The sequence below is a fragment of the Lepisosteus oculatus genome, chromosome 8 (assembly GCF_040954835.1).
Source record: "Lepisosteus oculatus isolate fLepOcu1 chromosome 8, fLepOcu1.hap2, whole genome shotgun sequence".
Classification (NCBI taxonomy): Eukaryota; Metazoa; Chordata; class Actinopteri; order Semionotiformes; family Lepisosteidae; genus Lepisosteus; species Lepisosteus oculatus.
The window spans coordinates 14,479,426-14,498,943 of NC_090703.1; the positions used below are offsets into that span (position 1 = coordinate 14,479,426).

Sequence of the window (19,518 nt, forward strand, 5' to 3'; positions counted from 1 at the left end):
TTTAAATAACAAAACATTGTTAAGTAATGTCCTATGGATTACATCTCATTTACTTATCTGATGATATGTCTTATTCAGCTATCATACTTCCTGGAGGACAAACAAAGATAAAAAACTAAGTAAACAAATTATTTTAATCTACGTTCTTTTAATTCTGAAGGGTCCTAAAGGGCTTATATAAGAGGGGGCCCACTTCATCTACCACTGAAGTGTATCTCCTACCTGGGTGACACCAGAAACTATGCACCAGCTGGCACTCTGTATAGCAGATCAGGTGGAGAAGTGATAGAACTTACTTCACTGGTTGAATTAAGGCAAAACCTGAGACTCCTCAGAGTGGAGTTGAGCTAGGAAAGCAGGGTTAACACCTGTAAGTCTAACGAACAGTCAATGGCAAAATATTTAGGGTCTAGGTTTAACATCTCATAAGAATGAGAGAACACTCTACAGTTCTATCTCTCCTGTCACCTTAATGGGTCTTTGGTTGGGAAATTCTGATCCAGAGCAGAGTGACACCCAAGCTACCTGATTTTTTTATACGGTCTCCAATTCCAATACTGACTTGGCCCAGCCCTGCCTACTCTAGGAGAATTTAAAAAGCTTTCTTTGTCTTGCAGGTTTGGTCCTGGATTAGTTATCTACTGGTATGGATTCATAGAAGAGCTCGATTGTCATCGTGAACGTGGCATCCTGCTTAAAGACTGCTTCCCTACAGACATTGTAACTTTATGCCACGGTGCAGGCCAAAGCTAATGGTGGAAGAGGAGAGAGGGGTGAATCCGGAAGCAATTTTCCTTTCCTGCAGTGCAAACTACTGGCAAACATCTGTCCTGAACTTCAGATGAACTCCTGCTGGCCAGGGTCATGCTAATACTGTTTTAGAAAAACATACCCAGAGTTTCTGTTTAACTTCAGCCCTATGCTTGTGTGAGCAGCCAAAACTGACAGACACATCCCACTCATTATCACCAGCTCTGTCTCTGTCGAATGGTTTATAGATAGTCATAATCTGTCTTCCTTCCGAATTCCTTCTTTCTTCTTACTTGACAAGGGGCAAACACCAGAAACCAAAGGTGTGGCCTTTTCAAAGTTTGCTTCAGAGCTTTCTGCCCCCCTTCTCCTCCCTTTCGATCTCACACCACTTTGCCTATCTGATTTAGCGGATCTGTTATTTCTCATTTTGTGGTCATTTTGATATATTTAATTTTATAGGTTAACATAAAAATAGACCGATTTTACCAATAGATGGCCTGTTTTCATTTGTTTTTATAATAGCAGTTAAGAACATTAATTTAAATTCAATTGTTACTTGCATATTAATACCCATGAGACAGAAATTAGGAAGATGGTCACACGTTATTTTTGCTGTGTTTTTCTATGAGATCTGGTTTTGCTTCCATGTTTGAAAACCATGATACCGTGGGATATTTCAGTGTATCTCATTACCACAGTACTTTAGTTTCTAGGTGGTAAACCCTGTTCAACAAATGTGGCATTAGGTCTATGACACAAATGTGCATTTAGTCTACAGGTTTGTAGTAGCTAGCATGGAAAGTAAACTTTTAATATCCATTCCTAAAAGCCTATTTTTATTTCCCTGAGACAGCTTTAATTTCCTTTGAATAGTTATTCTTTGTATAAGTCTTTAATCTAAATGACACCCAATTTACATGGAATCAGTAATTTTGAGAGCTGCATTTTTTTTCAATGTTGTACTCCTTGGAATGATAACTTTACAGCCAGGACTACTTTTATGAGGCCGTCTCTGGTGAGTGCTAATGGAATAAACATTGCTAAGCCAGAGAGCAGAAGTGAGCATAAAATTGAATGATGTTTTCAGTGGCATATATAGACTGCCACAGGGGGTCCTTCTTAGAAGAATGAAAAAAATTTTTGCAATGAGAATAAAATTTTTAGTTTTATACAGTAACAGAATATCTAGTTGGAGTTAACAGAAAGTCATTTTTTCATGTTGTGTAAAATAACACCAAATTTCTCTAGACCAAAATGTATTGAGTCCTGCCTGGCAAAGCATTCATTATTTTCACCCTGCTTAAATACAGCTATATTGACTGTGATGATGCACATAACTGAGTGCAAGAATTTTTACTAACCTTAATATCTGGTGTGGAGTTAATCAGTGTAAATCCACAGTAATTATCTCTTTAAAAGTGTACATTTTTAAAGTTTAACTTTATTATAAAGGAAAATGACATATAGAATTTCAGAACTGTTTTCACACCATTGAATACTGTTGTTCCAAAAGAGGAATATTCCAGCTGTTTGTGATGCTTCAAACAAGCAAGTGCAATTTTGTATTTTTTGTGTTGATTAGACAGCCGTTGTATTAAATGCGTGCTCATAAAAGAAAAACGCATACATTAAAGTGTCACCCAATGTCAAATGATTTCCTAATAAAAAGGGATGCACTTGTACAAGGTCAATTGAATGTTTTGTGTGCCACCAGAACACAGCTATTGAATAACTCATGATAATCCAATTTTGGCTTGATATTTCAAGCCATGCAACATCAGTCAAAGGGAACATTCAGAAATGGAACTGTTCAACAAAATGTTTAAAGGAATCTGTTAAGATCCCTGGGTCATGCAGAAACCTTAGTTTTAATATGTTGCCTGTGATTTTAATAAAATGACTTAGATTGTCTAGTTCATTTTTCATCCTGGAGAAATTACTGCTCTGCCACTGGCATGTGCATCTGGAGGGAGGCTTAAATATCAGCAAACTGTTGCGTGATTTGTTACGTTTAAACCTCTAACCTTTAGCCACTCCTATGTAGTCATGATCCTGAGATGAAGACCTGGGTTACACAGAGGTCAGAGATAACCCATGCTTTCCATGGTCATGCCCTTCCATACGGGAGCGAAGCAACTTTCCCCCAGTGCATAGTAAATGTTACCTCATTGCATGTTACAGGAATGCTTAGACATCATTTTATAGCTCTTTCATGGTCAAAAAAACAAAGTTTTAAGGTGGGAAAATGTAATTATGAATAAAACAGTAAACAGCAGATTCAGTTCCTCTCGTGTTTTAAGCCTTCCTGCCATTGTTTCTAAGATGGCTGTTTCACAAAGAGTAGCTTAGGTCAGCTACTATAAATTAGTTTCAGCACACAATGCTAATGAAATAAATCTATTTTAAAATGAGATCAAAGGAGTTGTGATGCAGAAGAGATTTCCAGGCCATATATAATAGTTGTTCCATAAAGGTTTTTTTAAGTATTTCTTTATTTTCCCGACTGTTTTTCTATTGTCTCTATCAAGGTGCAGTGTTCTTATCAGAACAATGCGATTCAGAAAGCTTTCCAAATGTTTATTTGTGTCTTGAGTACTTGATGTCTCTGAATGCGAACGCGATAATCATCCTCACAGCTTGTATACTATTAATTTAGAAAGGAACAGCAGAATGGCCTTCACAGACAGAGAAGTATACCTCCATTAATCAGCAGCTTGTAAAATATATGGTGTTTGGGTGTTTGTTTTACTTTGAAATATGGTAGAGCTAGACTGTGCGTTTCCTCCTCTAGATCCTGATAGAACTAATATTCTCTAGTTGCAGGAAACTGCTGCACATATAATATAGGTATATTATCGTTATGCTAAAGCATTTGTACGGGTAGCAAAGCCAAGAGACCCTTGAAGCACTTCACATTTAAATTAAGCTCAGAAAGTACAAACAGCAGTGGATTAGTTCACTGACACTGCATTAAAGACTTGCTTAATAGCACCATGGGATAATAAACCAGTATATTCCTTATCCATCTATTTCTGTTAAAAACAGAACGGGGTTTATTCAACAAGACATCTTTAGTAAACTGTACATGGTGCATGTGTAACCTATCAGGTTTTTTGCCAAGATCCATTTGGTTTTACTATTAATGTTGTTAAATCTTTATTGAATTCCACACACAGATGTCTTGCAAAGCAAGGGTGAATGTCTTTTCTATTTCAGTGAGAATCTTGTCGAATCAAGAGGGCTAGCTTCCAATTACTATGCCAAGTGGAATAACAGATATTGTCCATCCATCTCTTTTCCATAACCATTTATCCATAGAGGGTTGTGGTGAGCTGGAGCCTAACCCATCAGGCACTGGACACAAGGCTGCAATACACCCTGAACAGAACATCAGTCCATACAGGGGGCAGCTTGGACTCTTATTAACCAGCAACAAAGTTTGGACTATTGGAGAAAACCATAGTACCCAAGGAAAGACCTCTGCCTCTTGGGGGTAATGCCCTTTCAGCCCACACTGAATTTCCCTTCAGCACTATATTCAGGTTTATTTTAATTGTCTACCATGCTCTTCCTGCTGTGCTGGATTTCTAATGAGATTAGAACTAGATATTGAAGTTCTGACAGTATACATTTGAAGAGGTTAGTCTGCCCAGTCTTTTGTTATATGGACTCTCCTCTCCAATAATCATTTTAGGCACCAGAATATGCTTAAAAGTTTATTTCAAACTCCTTTTCCCCAGTAGGAGTTGCTGCAGTATATAGTAAAATGTGTCTTTTCATGAGGTTTTAAGACTTACAAGCCAAAGGAGATTAAACAATATATTTAAGATGCAGCAAATAGTCTGGGTAATATAGCATTTTGTCTTCTCAAGAGCGTGATCGGATATTTTAGTTTTTGTAAACACCACTTTCAAATTGATCATAAAAACATATTTAGCCGAGACAAAATGATTTTAAGAAACGAAAGGGTTCCTCATAAATCCTTTTGGTGAATAGTAGAAAAATTGTGAATAGTAGAGCACTGTTAATGTGTTATGTATTTAAAGAGATTCTAGACTGAAGCACGGACTCTGACAGGAAGGCCCTTTGTGAAAAGAGTTCACAAAACAAGCGAAGCGTCTGCAGAAGAGGAACAGCAAAGAGTGACAGGCAGCCAATGTCATTTCTAACACTACTGTGACGCCACATCAATTATATAGGATCATGCAGAGGTTAATTCCACCCTGAAAAGTGGAAAGAAGAGAATTTTTCAGTTGTGGAACTGCCTTCAGGTGCACATGCTTTTCTATGTGAAATTGGGCTATACTTCCCTTGCAGCTCCTGTCTTGATGCAGATCCCCACTCGAACCTATATAGGATTGTTACTGATAAGAATGATGTCAAATGTGTTTTTGAATTGCTGTTAATTATAAATAATACACTTTCAAATAATATCAGTAATATGTGTCCCTCATCATAGCTGCAATATAATCTGCAATTGTGCTGTTAACTGGCATGCTTCTTATTGCTTTTATCGATACAGGTGCAGTTCTGATCCTAATGGCTGAAAAATGGTTGTAAGCTGTGATGCCAAGAACGGATTTTAATTAACACTATTATGTTTAAGGATTAAGTTAACTTATGAGACAGACGAGACAGTAGCAGAAGAAATATGTTAACGTGCATTAAATATTAATTCAAGGTACTCTTTCTTGGCAGCGTAATAAGATCTTTATCACTGTGCTAATCTTTGGATACAGTCTCCTATGTGTTTAGCCAGGAAGAGACCACTTTGCTTTGTTGTTTTTTTTATTATTTAGCTCTGCTTTAGATTTCCTTTTAAAACTTTTTTTTTTAATTAGGGGATTTTGCATTTAATGAAGGACAATCTGAGTTCCAAAAATAAGCTTTTCTTACAGTACGAACGAATCAGATGGTAAGTGCTTCTTATATGTTGGCTGTTGAGCTGCAGTCTGAAAGGTCAGGTCTGAGTGGCATTTGGACCTTGGCAGACATGACCTAGTTTTCAAGTAGACTTGCTCCAGAGCAAGCAAGCAAGATATCCTCAGTCTACACTGTGCATGCTTGTAGAGGAATACTAATCGAGAACAGCATGACATTCTAAAGACATGTGATTAAAAATATGAGTTAGGAAAATGTGATTCTGTAGCTGGAGGGGGTTACAGAAAATTTGATACAGGAAAAACAAACCAACCCAGCATACCCTCCCACAAGTTAGTGATTGTAAGAGAGCTCTCCTGACGAGAGCTGTCAGACGCTTGTTATTATGAAATAAATGTTCTAGGAGGGTGCTTGAGCCTTCGATTAGAAAGAAAGCAAACTGAAACCTAATTCTTAAACAGCATCCAAATGGTATTGGAGCCACTAATGCCTCTGTTACAAGTCAGTTCATCACTGCAGGCGAATCAGCCTCTCATTCATAAATATTCCGATTTGTCAAAACAACCTCAATGATCATTTATCATAATGCAATAAATCCTGGAAAGGAATCATAACATAAAGATGACTCCTTATTATGTATAGCCCTGGCTAATTTTAGATGTGTTTGAAAGGGCAGATGTGATTGGTTATTTTATTAATCTGTTGCCACGAGCAACATAATATTTTGCGTTGGAATTGTTGAGGGCAGTAATGGGGAGGTAGTCGGGTGCGTGGTTATTTGGGATTCTTTATGAGGTTTGTGAACCTCAGTGTGGTAAGCAATTAACTCCTTTGCTTCAAGCATTCTGTTGGCTGCTGCTTGTTTATCTTGTGATGTGTGTGCGGTTTGTCACATTTGTGCCAACCATGGTATTGTTTGACTGCCTGCAAGGACAAGAACAGCTCAAACAAAGGCGTTCTGGTTATGATCCACAACATCCAGCAGAGTTTGCGGCTGCTTTTTTTAAGCACTGAACCTGAAGAACAGAAGATTGTGTGTAAAATAAATAAACCATTCGAACAAATGCTGTAAGGTTTGCTAGTTATTAAAATTGTGAAAGCATTACACTATTCTTATTGATGGCTTCTTTGAATGGTTCCTCTTTTTTCTAGTCTTCACAATTTGGTTGCAGATGCATAATTTAGTTTGTAATTAAGGACAATAATCTGCAAGTTTCATTTACTACTGATGTGCCAATATTAGTTACATGCTGTAAAAATGTATTTGAATCCCCAGCCTTGAAATGTGCCATGCTGATTCACAGGGCCTATTAAAGACATCCTACGGTTTGAGTCTGGTAGAGTGAGAAGACCCAGGAATTAGTTAGAGACCTACCCTACTAGTTTTAATTTAATCTTAGCATGGAAAATGTTCTGTTGAGCTTTACACCACAAATTACAGGGAGTTGGTTGGATCATTCCAGAGTGGTGACAGATTAAAAGTAGCAACATTACTGAAGGAAAGCTTTTGGCGGTCCATCTCTCATTCGCAAATTACCACCATAAAACAATAGCATGGGATTATAAAATTAACTTCTATGTGGTAAAAGAAAGTATTAAGTATTCACATTTGGGTAAAATAATAAAAAAACACTGTTATCTTTTCTGCAATGCTCATATTGTTGCCAGTATGTCATCTGCTTCTCACAGCAATTTTTGACACCTTTGTTGGGTTCCAATGCTTTCTTTAAAAGCAGCTGAACTCAGCCAGCAGTCACAGTTAATAAGGCAGCTATGAAGCTGCACAGGTAGATCAGATAAGTCAAGCTGGAACACTTTATCTGAGTTTGAAAGCCTTAGGATAACATTTGGTTAGGCTTACTGACTGATTTGTGAAAACGTCTGCCACTCTGGGTGGCTAGCTTACTGGCTGTACTTTGAAGATTTATTCCAGTTTTACTTTTTTGTATTAAAAAAACATGCACATTCAAAAGTGCTTTAAATAGAAAATGGTTGTGTGTAGTGTTACAGCTCTACAAGTCTTTTTTCCCTACCCTTTGCCTAGCATTGTCCACTTCTACAGAATCTTTGGTTTTAGGATTTTGGGAATTTTGGGGGGATTGGATTTTTCTTTATTTCAGCGTTCTTTTACACAAATACTACATACTTGTTCTTATTATTGAAGGATCAGTGTAGTGCAGGTTTGGGCCTTGTTACTCTGCAACAGGAGCTTAATTCCACCTTGTCCTGTGTTTGATTTCAGTTAAACCAAGCCAAGTAAGCTAAATGAGCACCTAAAAATATGTCAAATTCTGCTATCTATTCATTTACAGTGACAGTCACCTTAGTTTTTCATTCTGAACGGGATGTGTGATGTGACACTAACAAACACTGTGGTATATTTAATACTTCTGCATGTGAGGGAGAAGGTTTTGGTTTGCCCACATGTCAATAACGATTTGTAAAGTGAATTACTTGCCTCGAATACAAGAATTAGAACTTATTTATTAAAGAAGTCCATTTTCAAACACGTGTAGATCTATAAATTATATTTTGTGGTTGAAACAGTATTCGCTTATGTCATAGTTTGAGCATCCTCTGCTATTAGAAAGCTATTTATTGCCACCAGCTGTGGTGCTCAGCTAAAAAAGTTCTTGACACCAGCTATTGCTTTTCAGCACCAATGCTTCCGGCTGCTAACAGGGACTGCTATCTCTGCTGCCTCTAATCTTCAGCTCCTTCTTCTGGCATGCACAGCAGCTTATAGATATTGCCTGTCAGTGCTTCCCAATGAAAGGGGGATGGGAAATGTACTCTACCAACTACAGTATATACCATCCCCTACAATTGGTTTTAAGTCATTCATTACTTCTGTGTCCTGTATTGCGTTTTCCTGTGATGATAGGCATGGGATGTGCCTCTAACATGTGGCCAGAACTAATGCATTTCTATAGATGTAAATATAACTTTTGTGGACAGAAATCACTGCAATTTTGGGGTTTTTTTTTCAACACAATGGAAGTCTGACACTGATTGTGCACTTAGAGTTGAATTTGAGATAGGTGGTATATATTTCTGGGTTCTATAATTGTGGAGGTTTCATATTGTTTTGAGTACGTAGGGTTAGTTGGAGTTGTACATACACTCTGAAAGACAAATTTCTATCATCCTATGCTGATAAATAAGATGCTATAATAAGAGGTTTTAGTGATATCAAGCAGAACAGGTTAAAGCATTTTACTTTCAAGCAGTAGTTTTAAAATGGAAAATAAAGCAGGAGAGTGCTCCGATATATACTGGAAAATAGGTTGATAGGAAATATATAATCATTTTCCCAGTATAAAATGTTTAACAAGTCTGGTCTTACTTTTAATTCATTTGAAGAACCAACTTGTCGTGCTAGTTAGCTTTTGGTTTCCAATTGGACAAAAATCGGTGACATTCATATTATTTGAAATATAGGCTACTTAAATTTCCATGACGGTTCTCCCTACTGTAGTAAAGTGACCCTTTATATCCGGTGCTAGAGCAAGCAGCTGGGGAGGGGGAGGCTGCAGGATGCCACTGTTAGCAAAGTTGGAATTTAAACTTTTGTTTTGCTCCTGAGATATTCGCAGACGTGAAACGTCGAATTTCTGGTAACAGGCTGTGGAGGTCTACAGGCTTTCTACAACTGGCATCTGCCCTGAAATCGCGGATTTCTATATAGAGTGCATTGATAATAGAACGGCATACATAAACTGTACCGTAAACGAAAACGAAACTTTTCAATTTGTTATTTGGTTTTAAACGCTTAGGTTAGCACACCACGTACAAATAAAGTCGTATTCAAATCTGCATGCTGAATCGATTTTAGTTATTTTTGTACGATTTACACTGTATCATAATCTTCGAAATTTTAACAGGCTACCGTTCTGAATCTGAATATGGTTCTGAATATGTTTCTTATCCCAATTTTGCTCGTCGTTGTTATTTTTGTTACCTTTACAATAACTTCGGTTACTTTAATAAATGCATCTCAAGAAAGTCCAGCCTCGCTTAATAGCCGACTGCTGTTAGTACGTAGCATATTCTTTAGCTGTAAATATTAAAAATTGTTATAATATTTACAACACCGAATTTTATTACCCTAAAATTAAAACAACATATTCGATGATTTTTTTTACATATAATCTTACGTATCGACGTTTGGAAATTTTATTTTGCTAATATCATTAAAGGGAGAAAAGGGATTAACGGGGAGAGTGGACATACAGTACCTACTTCTGCCAGATCTGTGTGCAAACAGTGGGCTAAATCATGAAATCAACCATTAAGCGCTCAGTGTACGGTAATAAACAAACCCCACTCCCCTTGAACAAGCAGCAAGAAACCGGAACACTTCAAAGACACCCAATAGCTAATCTTCTGTAATCTGTATTTACACTGTTTACTATTTGAACCTTTATGGCAATTAGTACCAACTACCATCTTCCCTCGAGATGATGTTTTAATTGCATTTCCAAACGGGTCTTAGTAAAAACGTGTCTAATTTGTGTCCTTGCTTGTATGTACTTCTTGGTTTATAATTCCATTTTTTTTTCAATGTACTTTTATCCGAGCGCAGTCTGGCATTTATATTGCTCCCTTTTATTAAGGTAAACTGAAAAAGAATGAGCAGTTGCACCGCGATTTATTTTTTAAGTGATAACCTAACAGCATTGTCACAACCTACAGAACAGTACGTGGACACTTTAATCTTGTAGCAACGGTAGTAGTTGTTTATTGAGGTTTACAATTTAAAGTATGCATTACGTTCTTCGTAAAACAGATTATTTTGTTTTTTGAGTCGATCAAAACATTAATAAATTATTCGACTCTTAACAGCATATATTATAAATTGAATTAAATATTTAGAATTGGGGTCACTGTATTTGTAAGTAATTTCAAGGCGTGTGGGGGGACGAAATATTCCGTATAATATAGAAAGAATGGCGCTCCACAAGAAGTTAGTCCACGGTAAATAGTTTATTATTGTTCCTGTCTCGCTTTCTTTGTAAGTACACTTTTTTTTTTAAATGAAGAGTAGTTTTAACTACCATTCAAGAAGATAATGGGTAGTGATCCCATTATTTCAGTCATAATCTTCAAGTGGTTTAAGATTAATGACAGGAGGTTTACGACTTGGTGTGTGTGTGGGTTCTTTCTTATAAGACTATAACCATGATATTTACTTCAGATGTTGACAACGCTGTCAGTGGTCTGTTTTTTCTTGAACAGGGTGTTGGTGAGCAAGTGTTTCAGAACCTTGTGTCATGTCATACAGTACATCAATGTGGACATACACTAGTGAGATAATCAGACTATAGAAATAGAAAGGACAATTATATTTGTCTGTTGTGCAACAGGTCACAGCTGAAACGTATCGACCCATTAATCAATTATGATATTGATTATAAGGTATTATACAATCGATATCCCACCTGCACGATGCATAAATAGGCTACCTGTAATTAAATATTAGGGGGAAAGCGGTGCAGTAATGAGGTCACTCGTTAAGTATACTGTATATATATTTTAATTCTAATCGTGCAGAATAAATCGCCTTTACAAATAAGCAAGCATGTCCACTAATTCCGAACACGAATAAACCTTTTGTCAAGAAAAACAAATGCATTTAAATACAGCCACGCGTGTTTAAGTGTAACAGCCAAAGCAAGAAAAAAACGTTACTTATGCTCATAATCATTGTCTTCATCAAGACATTTTGAGCTCCTAACGAAAATCTGTTTTTACTTCATTAAACCTTTTGTTCCGTACAGAAATTGTATACCCGCGTCAGGTATTGCCTAGGAGGAAATTCGATTTTAGATCTAATTAATTTTCTACATGTAAAGTTGCAATTTTGTCATTGTTCATTCTACATACGTCAATATATAGTATAATACACGTATGCAGTTATTATTGTATAATAAAATGTATAACCCATAAAGTAAATTGCTTAGAACAAAACATACTCTTAATACTATGTTATGTTTAAGTAATATTTTATATAATATTATTTTAAAAAGAGATTTTAAATGATTTAATTGCTCGTTCTCACTGGAAGAGTTAATAGTACTGATGCATGGTTTCGAATTTATCAAATATTAATTATATTTTAAAAATATTACTATTTGATATTTGCCTTCCGTTCCTCTGTGTGTAAAACCTTGATTTGTGATTTTAAAATACTCTGTATTTTTGCCATTGTTAGAAGTAGTTGAAACAGCAGCTTTGGTAGTCTCTATTTTAGTAATGGTTTAGATTTTACGTGAAATTCTATTTTATATTACAACTCTTTCCGCATTTTTAAAAATATTTCCAAATAACAGAAAATAAGAGTAAAACCCAAATACAATACTACTCTGTACAAAATTTTCTAGTATTGAAATGGCAAGGTAGCGATTGAAAAAAAACATATTAGTTGTGTTCCAGAAGGGGTCGCTATAATGTTGCATCTGAGTGTCAGATTTCGCTTTGTTGAAGAAGGTTTCTATTACATTGGTATTGAAGAAGGAACGGGGAAAACTCAAGTTCTCTCTCTCCTCTGCTCAATTCCTTTTTTTTTGTTATTTACAGTTCTTGTGAAATGTCTCACTTTGCTGCCCTGAGCTACCCGCGGGATATTTATAACCTTTTTTTGTTCAAATAACTGAAAAATTATACATTAATGCAAGTTAGGAAACACAACGATAAATTATCAACATTTTTTCGCCTGTTAGTTCCGCTGATCCAAGCAGGATTTATTTGCAGATCTCAAGTCCTCAAGCTATAAAACGTGATTTTTTTTCTGTAAAACTGGTCAAATGTTGACAACCTTTAAGCCAATCTAACACTCAGGATTAGCGATGAGAAACTAATGAGAAATATCAGATCGTCCAGCCCGGGGGGCTCTAATTAAATCTTAACTGATTGAAATATAAAGGCTAAAATCCTCGAGGCTTAACTTAACTCAGTACTATTTTGTTTTATTACATTTTATTTATTTTTCAAGTCAGATGTCCCTTTATATTTTATACACAACGTAGCGACTGACCATTTCAATTCTCCGGAGCTATGGTGAATTTTACGCCTTTAGCGACGTGATTTAACTAATTAGAAATTTTACATCATTAAGTTTGAGGGAAAAGAGAGGGGGGAAAAATCTGTCACTCATTTTTAAGAAGACAAGCACTGCTGGAGTGTGAAGAAATCGGCTCTAATTCAAAAATGCACTCAAGCAGAAAAAGTCCTCAACATTACCCTGCTAGTTATTAATCTGATTTTTCCCCCTCTACAGCAAACCGCATCGTTAGTTTTCCTTTTTTTCCACAACAGACTTTTTATTCATCTTTCCATTCGTCCATGTATTATTAATAGTAAGTATTTTTATGTTCAGGCCTCATATATTTTAGAATGCAAGTTTCTATAATCCGACCGTGAAGTGCCTTTTTATTTCGCAAGCATTCTTATTTAAAGTCTACCACAGCAAGATAATATTTGCGTTTTCTGTAGCTCATTTTGTTGTATGTGCTTGGCTTTGTAGTGATGTTTAAGATTGTTTAGAAACAATGAACTGATATAAAACATTTATCAGTATTACTATTACTATATTCTTAATTATTTCTGAGTGTTCAGAATGTTATTTAAAAAAAAACTGTAATGATTACGTTATACAAGTGTTTTTGTATACCAAAATATTTTTTCGAAAACAATCGATGTATGTCTTCAGAAATGTTTCCCTTTCTTTGATATATTTATTTAAAAATAATAGATTATTCAGAGCTGTCTCCTGCAGGTTTGACCGTGAGGAGTAAATAGAAGTTGTCACCTTGCACTAGGGAGAATTAAGCGAAAGAGTTCGTAAGATTCCTGCAGGGAATAAGTTGTTGACAATTAAGAAAAATGCATATACACATATAAAACAGCTTTTGGATTCTGCATTGTAATTTGTGATTCAGCTGAATAGAGAAATGTTTTTAAATGAAGATTAATTTTTCTAATAAAATCTTTTACACGCGTTACACTTTTCTGCGATATTGCGTTTTAAGTCGTTTTGGCACTGTTAAATTCCAGTCTACTAGTCTAAATACATTATTTTTTAAGCAGAGCTTGAACGGCTACTTTACGAGTAATGTAGCCGTACTAAACTAAATTTTGTATGTACTAGATAGTAAATTTTATATTTCCAGACATGCTATACCGGCCATTCAATATGATAATTTATGTCGCTGCTGGTCTTCAACAATTTCTAGTCTTTGTTTTTTTATAGTACGTTTTCTAGCCAAGACCTTTGTTTTTAATATATTTTAATGTTTTATTATAACCAAATATTTAATTATAATACAGAAATAGTGATTGGATGAAATAGATCGTGGCCAATTTCTTAGCACCAAAGGAGTGAGTGTAAATGTCGTTTTAAAAATGTATATATCAACTGTGTAAAATTGGTTTATCCATTACCTTAATAAATGAGCCCATTACTAAATGAGCATCAATTAAAAGACAAGTTCAGTGAAGTTTTTGTCAGCTACACTGTTGTGTGTAGCTGCGTGGTTGTCGAAATATAAATCATAACACCCTTAACTTTTTTTTTCAGGTCAAAAAACAAAAACAGGTTCTCGGGATATTTAAAATCAACATGCAATCGACTTAAACAAATAAACATAAAAAAGAAAGAAACACACACACAAACGTCAATAACATCTATCATTTGAAACATAAGTCAATCGCAGTTTCCCGGGACAGTGTGAAATATACAGTATATTTTCTCTCTTTGTAAAATATTTAGTTTTGTCATATACAACCCGAATTATGGAACATTCTACAGAAGGGTTTTTTAGAAGCCTATAATAAAATATTTTTCTCCGTGCTTTTATTGATCAGTCACTCTGAGCTAATGTAATTATCCTCATCAATAGGAGACTGCAGTGAGAATCATTATGTGGGTGACATTGATAAATGATCTCCAAAATGCAGCCTTTTCTCTGCACTTCCACTTCTGACCCTTTCACATACACAAGGTAGCCATAGAAACACCTTAGGGAAGAAAAAAAAAGAAGGGAAAAAAATGCTGAAATGTAAACAGCAGCTCCCAAAAAAAAATCTGCACCAACACACTTAACAAACACTGTTCAGAAAGTTGAGAATCTATTCTTAGTGCTGTTTTACCGATAACAGACTGCACATTTGGTTGTTTAGCTCTCACTCTCAATAACTTAAACACAACTGAACCATTTTAAATCTAACAAAACGTACTTCATATATAGCTAGATGTTTATGAATGACTGAAATCCGCTATATGAAAAAAAATACATGTATTTTTTGCCGACTGCCTTTTCCCCCTTCTTGCCTTGACGTTGCGTGCAATTGAGTGGTACTCTACTGGATTTAGTTTACAGTAAAATATTACACCGATCCCATTGCCATTTTTAACCAAATGAAAGCTAAGGGAAATCTAAGTATTACAAGTTAATTAGCACGTGGCATATTTTAAGATAGCAAATATACAAATAATACAGCAATATTGTATGATTATTGGAGATGTTTTGTTCTCTCCAAAATCCTCAGAAAATGAGCATGTAGTAGAATATTCCCTATTTTATTCCTGGAGCTGTATCCAAAGTATCTTTGACAGAGAGGAGATGAAGGGGTGGAGTTGTTTAGCTCGGCTGGCTCATCCATCATCACTGTCAGACTGAATCGCAAAGAGAAGCGGCGAAGGCAATCTACCTTCTGTCTCCTCAAGAAAACTATTAATATTAAAATTCCCTCTTCACAATAATCCACTGAGCAGTCTCACGTTTTTATCAGATAATCTCAATACAAACGGAGGATTTCGTCGTCCTTTTTGTCAATAAAAATATAAACTTAACAATTAATCTTTACACAACACAAAGTTATTGTTAATCCTTTCACGCTTCCTAGCTTTATAAAATAATGACAGACGTTTTCAAAATTGTTCTCGACAACCTTGATAAAATGCAGATATACCCAAAACGTACGGTACAAATTCTGCGTTAAACAGCATTGAGGTTATTATTATTATTATTATTATTATTATTATTATTATTATTATTGATTATGATGATAATGACCACATTCGCAATAATAAAACAAATTGATAGACTTTGATTTCATTGATCAAAAGATTAAAAAAGTCCTTTTGTATATTTTTTTCTCTAAAAGTAAAAGTACGGATATAGCCAATTTACGGATATAGCCATTTCGATCGTTAGTGCAGATGCAGGGTGGTAAACGGCAGTAAAAGTAGGGGACTTTGGGGTAGCTGCAGCTTTTATGTGAATATGCGGACTTAGTAATAATAACAGTAATAATAGTAATATGAGGACTATTTACCATAGCAGTGTAACTACGGAAAAGAAACAGAGTAGCTAAAATTCAAAAATTGTTTGGGTCTATACATAATATGTTTTGTTCTCCATTTCTTGAAGGAATTGAACTACGAACATTTGTCTATTGTTATATAAAAATTAGGTTCCATACTAAAGACACGGGGCACGGGAAACGGGACTTTAGACCTCATAAACAACGATGACAAAAACATTAACAAGAACAACAACAACAGCAACAACAACACTAATAAATAATAATATTAGTGCTTTCGAGAATACAATGGTATTATTGAAAGGTTTCTGACTCATTTTTCTGAGTGTAACAACAACAATCACTTAAGTCCTAAATACGTAGCCGTTGATAATGTGTGAAGATAAATTCAGCTTCTACCGGCAGGTGGGTTAAGAACTCTTTCAGTGTCTGCATTGTCAACATTGTCATAATTTAGGTTTAATGCTACGATACCTAAGCCCGCAGACTAGTAAGAGTGTGCAGGATAAATGAAGGATCGGGCAACAAAATGCAGGACAAGCCAATCTCTACCATCTGGGGTCGCTGTGAAGCGGCAGAATTTATAAAAGCTGCAATTGCAAGCTTCTGTACCTTTTTTTGTGCTGTGAGGAAAAAAAGGAACACCCTACGTGTTCTGCTGTTTTGGGACATAAGGTAAACATTCATTTGTAAAATAGTAACAATTCTTGGTGCAGAACAATTTCCTCACCTTAATAGTTCAAATAAGACGTGAATTTATATTCTAGGGACAACATCGCGTTATTTTACACTAACCTTTTGTTGACGATTAGATGCTGTATTTTAGCGTGTATAATGATCTCTGTGACAAAGGAAAGCACTTGTTCTTATATTTAAGGTGTTTGAATATGAAAACCTAATTGATTTGAAGTTCGTATTCACTAGACCCTCTCATGTTAATCGCGTTTCTAATGTAGGTGGTTTTAAATGCAAATAGTACATGACACAAAAATATATATTGTTTGAAGCTACCAAAGATGATGCATTTCCACCGATTATCGCAAAAGAGCCATTAATGATGATGATGATGATAATAATAAAATAATAACAATGATAATAGGACATTGTAATATCGAACATATGCTGTGCTTTAACATACAGAAAACAGATATAACAATGCCAAGGAAAATGATCAATGACCACAGTGTGTGTTATAACCGAATAAAAAGAAAAACGTTCATACTTTGATGTTTCAATAATACGAACAATATTTTCTCGTTATCTACAATCTTTAGCAAACTCACAAGAACGCATTCCACTGTCACCTCTAGTAAAGATTTAAATTTGTCCCCTTTAATAATCTATTAAAAGAATGAATAGTGTAAAAATGAAATGACAAATTTACATTAGTACAAGTAACAAGACTACGCTGCTCTCAGAAATTACAGGACAACTCTTTTAGTTTTCTGATGGTGATTCTCTGCTTGAATAATAATAATAATAATAATAATAATAGTAATAATAATAATAATAATAATAATAATCTATAAATTAATTGCTTAACGATTTCGTACTCATTATCTAATGGATAGGAAGAAACTCTTGTACACACGTAGGCACACAAAAATCTAACAAAAATCAAAAATGAAATATTTATTACAGCATTTGTGACTGAACACCTTTTGAACATAACGTCACAGTCCTCATACAAGTATTTAATGTTTTTTGACAAAGCTTAAGGGAAACAGCATTTTTCTTCTAGTGAGGAACACGTGCTGAAAAAGGAAGGAATTCATGGACATACAATACCAATTCCACAGCAGATCTGATACTAGCAAAAAACATTCTTTTTCAATTGAGGTAAACACATAGAATATCTAACATGAAACAATTAATAGACTGAACTCTGTACGAAGTTTGTTACAATATTCTCTTTGCTTTTTCCAAGCTTTGAGTTCATAATTTAAGTTGTCTTTTTAGTTTTTTTGGTGCACTGACCATCAATAGCTTCTTTCAATGCCAAAGGTATCCACCACTGTTGATACTGTCCATGTGACAACTGTGTCGATTCCAAGGCTAAGAACTATTGGAGGATGCTGCTATTCCACCATTAAGCTTCCTTCAACAGGCTCTTTAAATAAGAGTCCAGAATACAAAATAAAAAATAAAATAAAAAAAAAGTATAAAACCAACACGATCCAGTGCTTGGGCAATTCAAACTAAGAACTTTATCTACAGGGCACATTCATTCAAGATCCCAAAAAAAGAAGGGCATGAAAACACAATTTCAAACTGAATTTTCTTAAGAGATCAGATGTAGAGCAGCCTTCTTGATGGTAGTTCTGTTCCTTGGTCAACAGATTTTGCCCAGTACAGTCATTTTCAGTCGGGCTTGTTTATTGCTGCACCAAGACAGTCTGTCTTCTGGGAACAACACACACAGTGTGAAAGGAGGGATAAACTTCTCTTCTAAAACTAGCTCAGGAAACATAAATTGAGTGATCAACAAAAATGCACAAGTTTTAACTTAGTTTCTATATTTTATACTACAGTAGTTATTAACTCTTGGAGCCTTTTTCATTTATTTATTTTTTAATCTTCCAGAGTGATTTTTATTTATTTTTTAATCATGTGTGTCTCTCTTTGTGAGCATGTGTGTGTGAGCGTGTGTGAGAACGTCTTCTGTTGTTCTTTTTTAACAAAAGCCCAAGACTTTACAAAGTGTTCTTGTTAGCTTGGTCCTCCGTTGTTGAAAATAACAAAATGACAAGTAAAAAACAATCACAGCTCATCTGGAATTCCGTTAAGTGTCTAATTCTGGTCAAAAGGTTTTCTTTTTTTAAAAAAAAAGTCTCAGAATAGTTTTTTTTAATGTGTTATATGTTGTTTTTCTCTTTGTTTTCAAGTTCCCTTATACTACTGGGCGTGAATATCCAGAACTTGTCCTCCAGCGCTGGGGTCTACAGGGTTTAACATGGTGGGGCTCTGTGCAGACATGGTCATTCCTGGGTGCGGAGGGGGTCCACCGTGCATCATCATGGCTGAATGATAAGGATGGCTGGAGAGATATGAATGCATTGGGGGTCCGTGTCGTAACTGGGGAGGATGTGAGGTCATCTGGGGAGGAGTGTAATTTGGCTGTGCCATACTCATGCCCATAGGACCACCCTGAGGTACATAATCCCCTGGCATGCCTTGCAGACCTGTAACACACAAATGCCATCAGTAAAAATTACATTTCTATACATATACATGGGCAGTGCATACAGGTACTCTCACAGCTTCTTGAAGCTCTGGCTTAAAACATTCGAGAGACAAGCAAGGCATACAGATGTCACGGGTTGTTTGATATATAAAAGGACTTGTACGTCAAGCTCATTCGAAGAAACGTTTTTAAAAAGTTGATTACTTTCGAGCAAGAAAGTGTGGTCTTAGGAAACAAGTTGAATTATTTCAAATAATTAAAGATACAAGTATTTGCCTTGTATGTATACTTCAAAAATGTTAAAAATGTGGTCAATGAATAGAATAAGATTTGATCTGCAGTTACTTAAATTGAATTCTGAGAAGTAAAAAAAG

General features: G+C 35.4%; 2 protein-coding genes across 5 annotated transcripts in view; one reads left to right on the forward strand and one right to left on the reverse strand.

The window, feature by feature from the left end:
- The window catches only part of cdin1 (CDAN1 interacting nuclease 1), a 70,222-nt gene extending 67,232 nt beyond the window's left edge, over nucleotides 1–2,990 (forward strand). The window contains exon 11 of the mRNA XM_006632497.3: nucleotides 618–2,990. Within this exon, the coding sequence (XP_006632560.1) occupies nucleotides 618–753 (136 nt within the window). The 3' untranslated portion in view covers nucleotides 754–2,990. The remainder of the gene's footprint in view (nucleotides 1–617) is intronic.
- Nucleotides 2,991–17,568: 14,578 nt separating this feature from the next.
- meis2a (Meis homeobox 2a) overlaps nucleotides 17,569–19,518 on the reverse strand; it is a 72,040-nt gene continuing 70,090 nt past the window's right edge. For 2 of the 4 annotated variants that reach the window (XM_006632424.3, XM_006632423.3), the window contains exon 12: nucleotides 17,569–19,142. In XM_006632424.3, coding sequence (XP_006632487.2) covers nucleotides 18,856–19,142 — 287 coding nt within the window. In that variant the 3' untranslated portion in view covers nucleotides 17,569–18,855. The remainder of the gene's footprint in view (nucleotides 19,143–19,518) is intronic. The other 2 variants (XM_015350818.2, XM_015350817.2) reach the window with 1 other exon arrangement.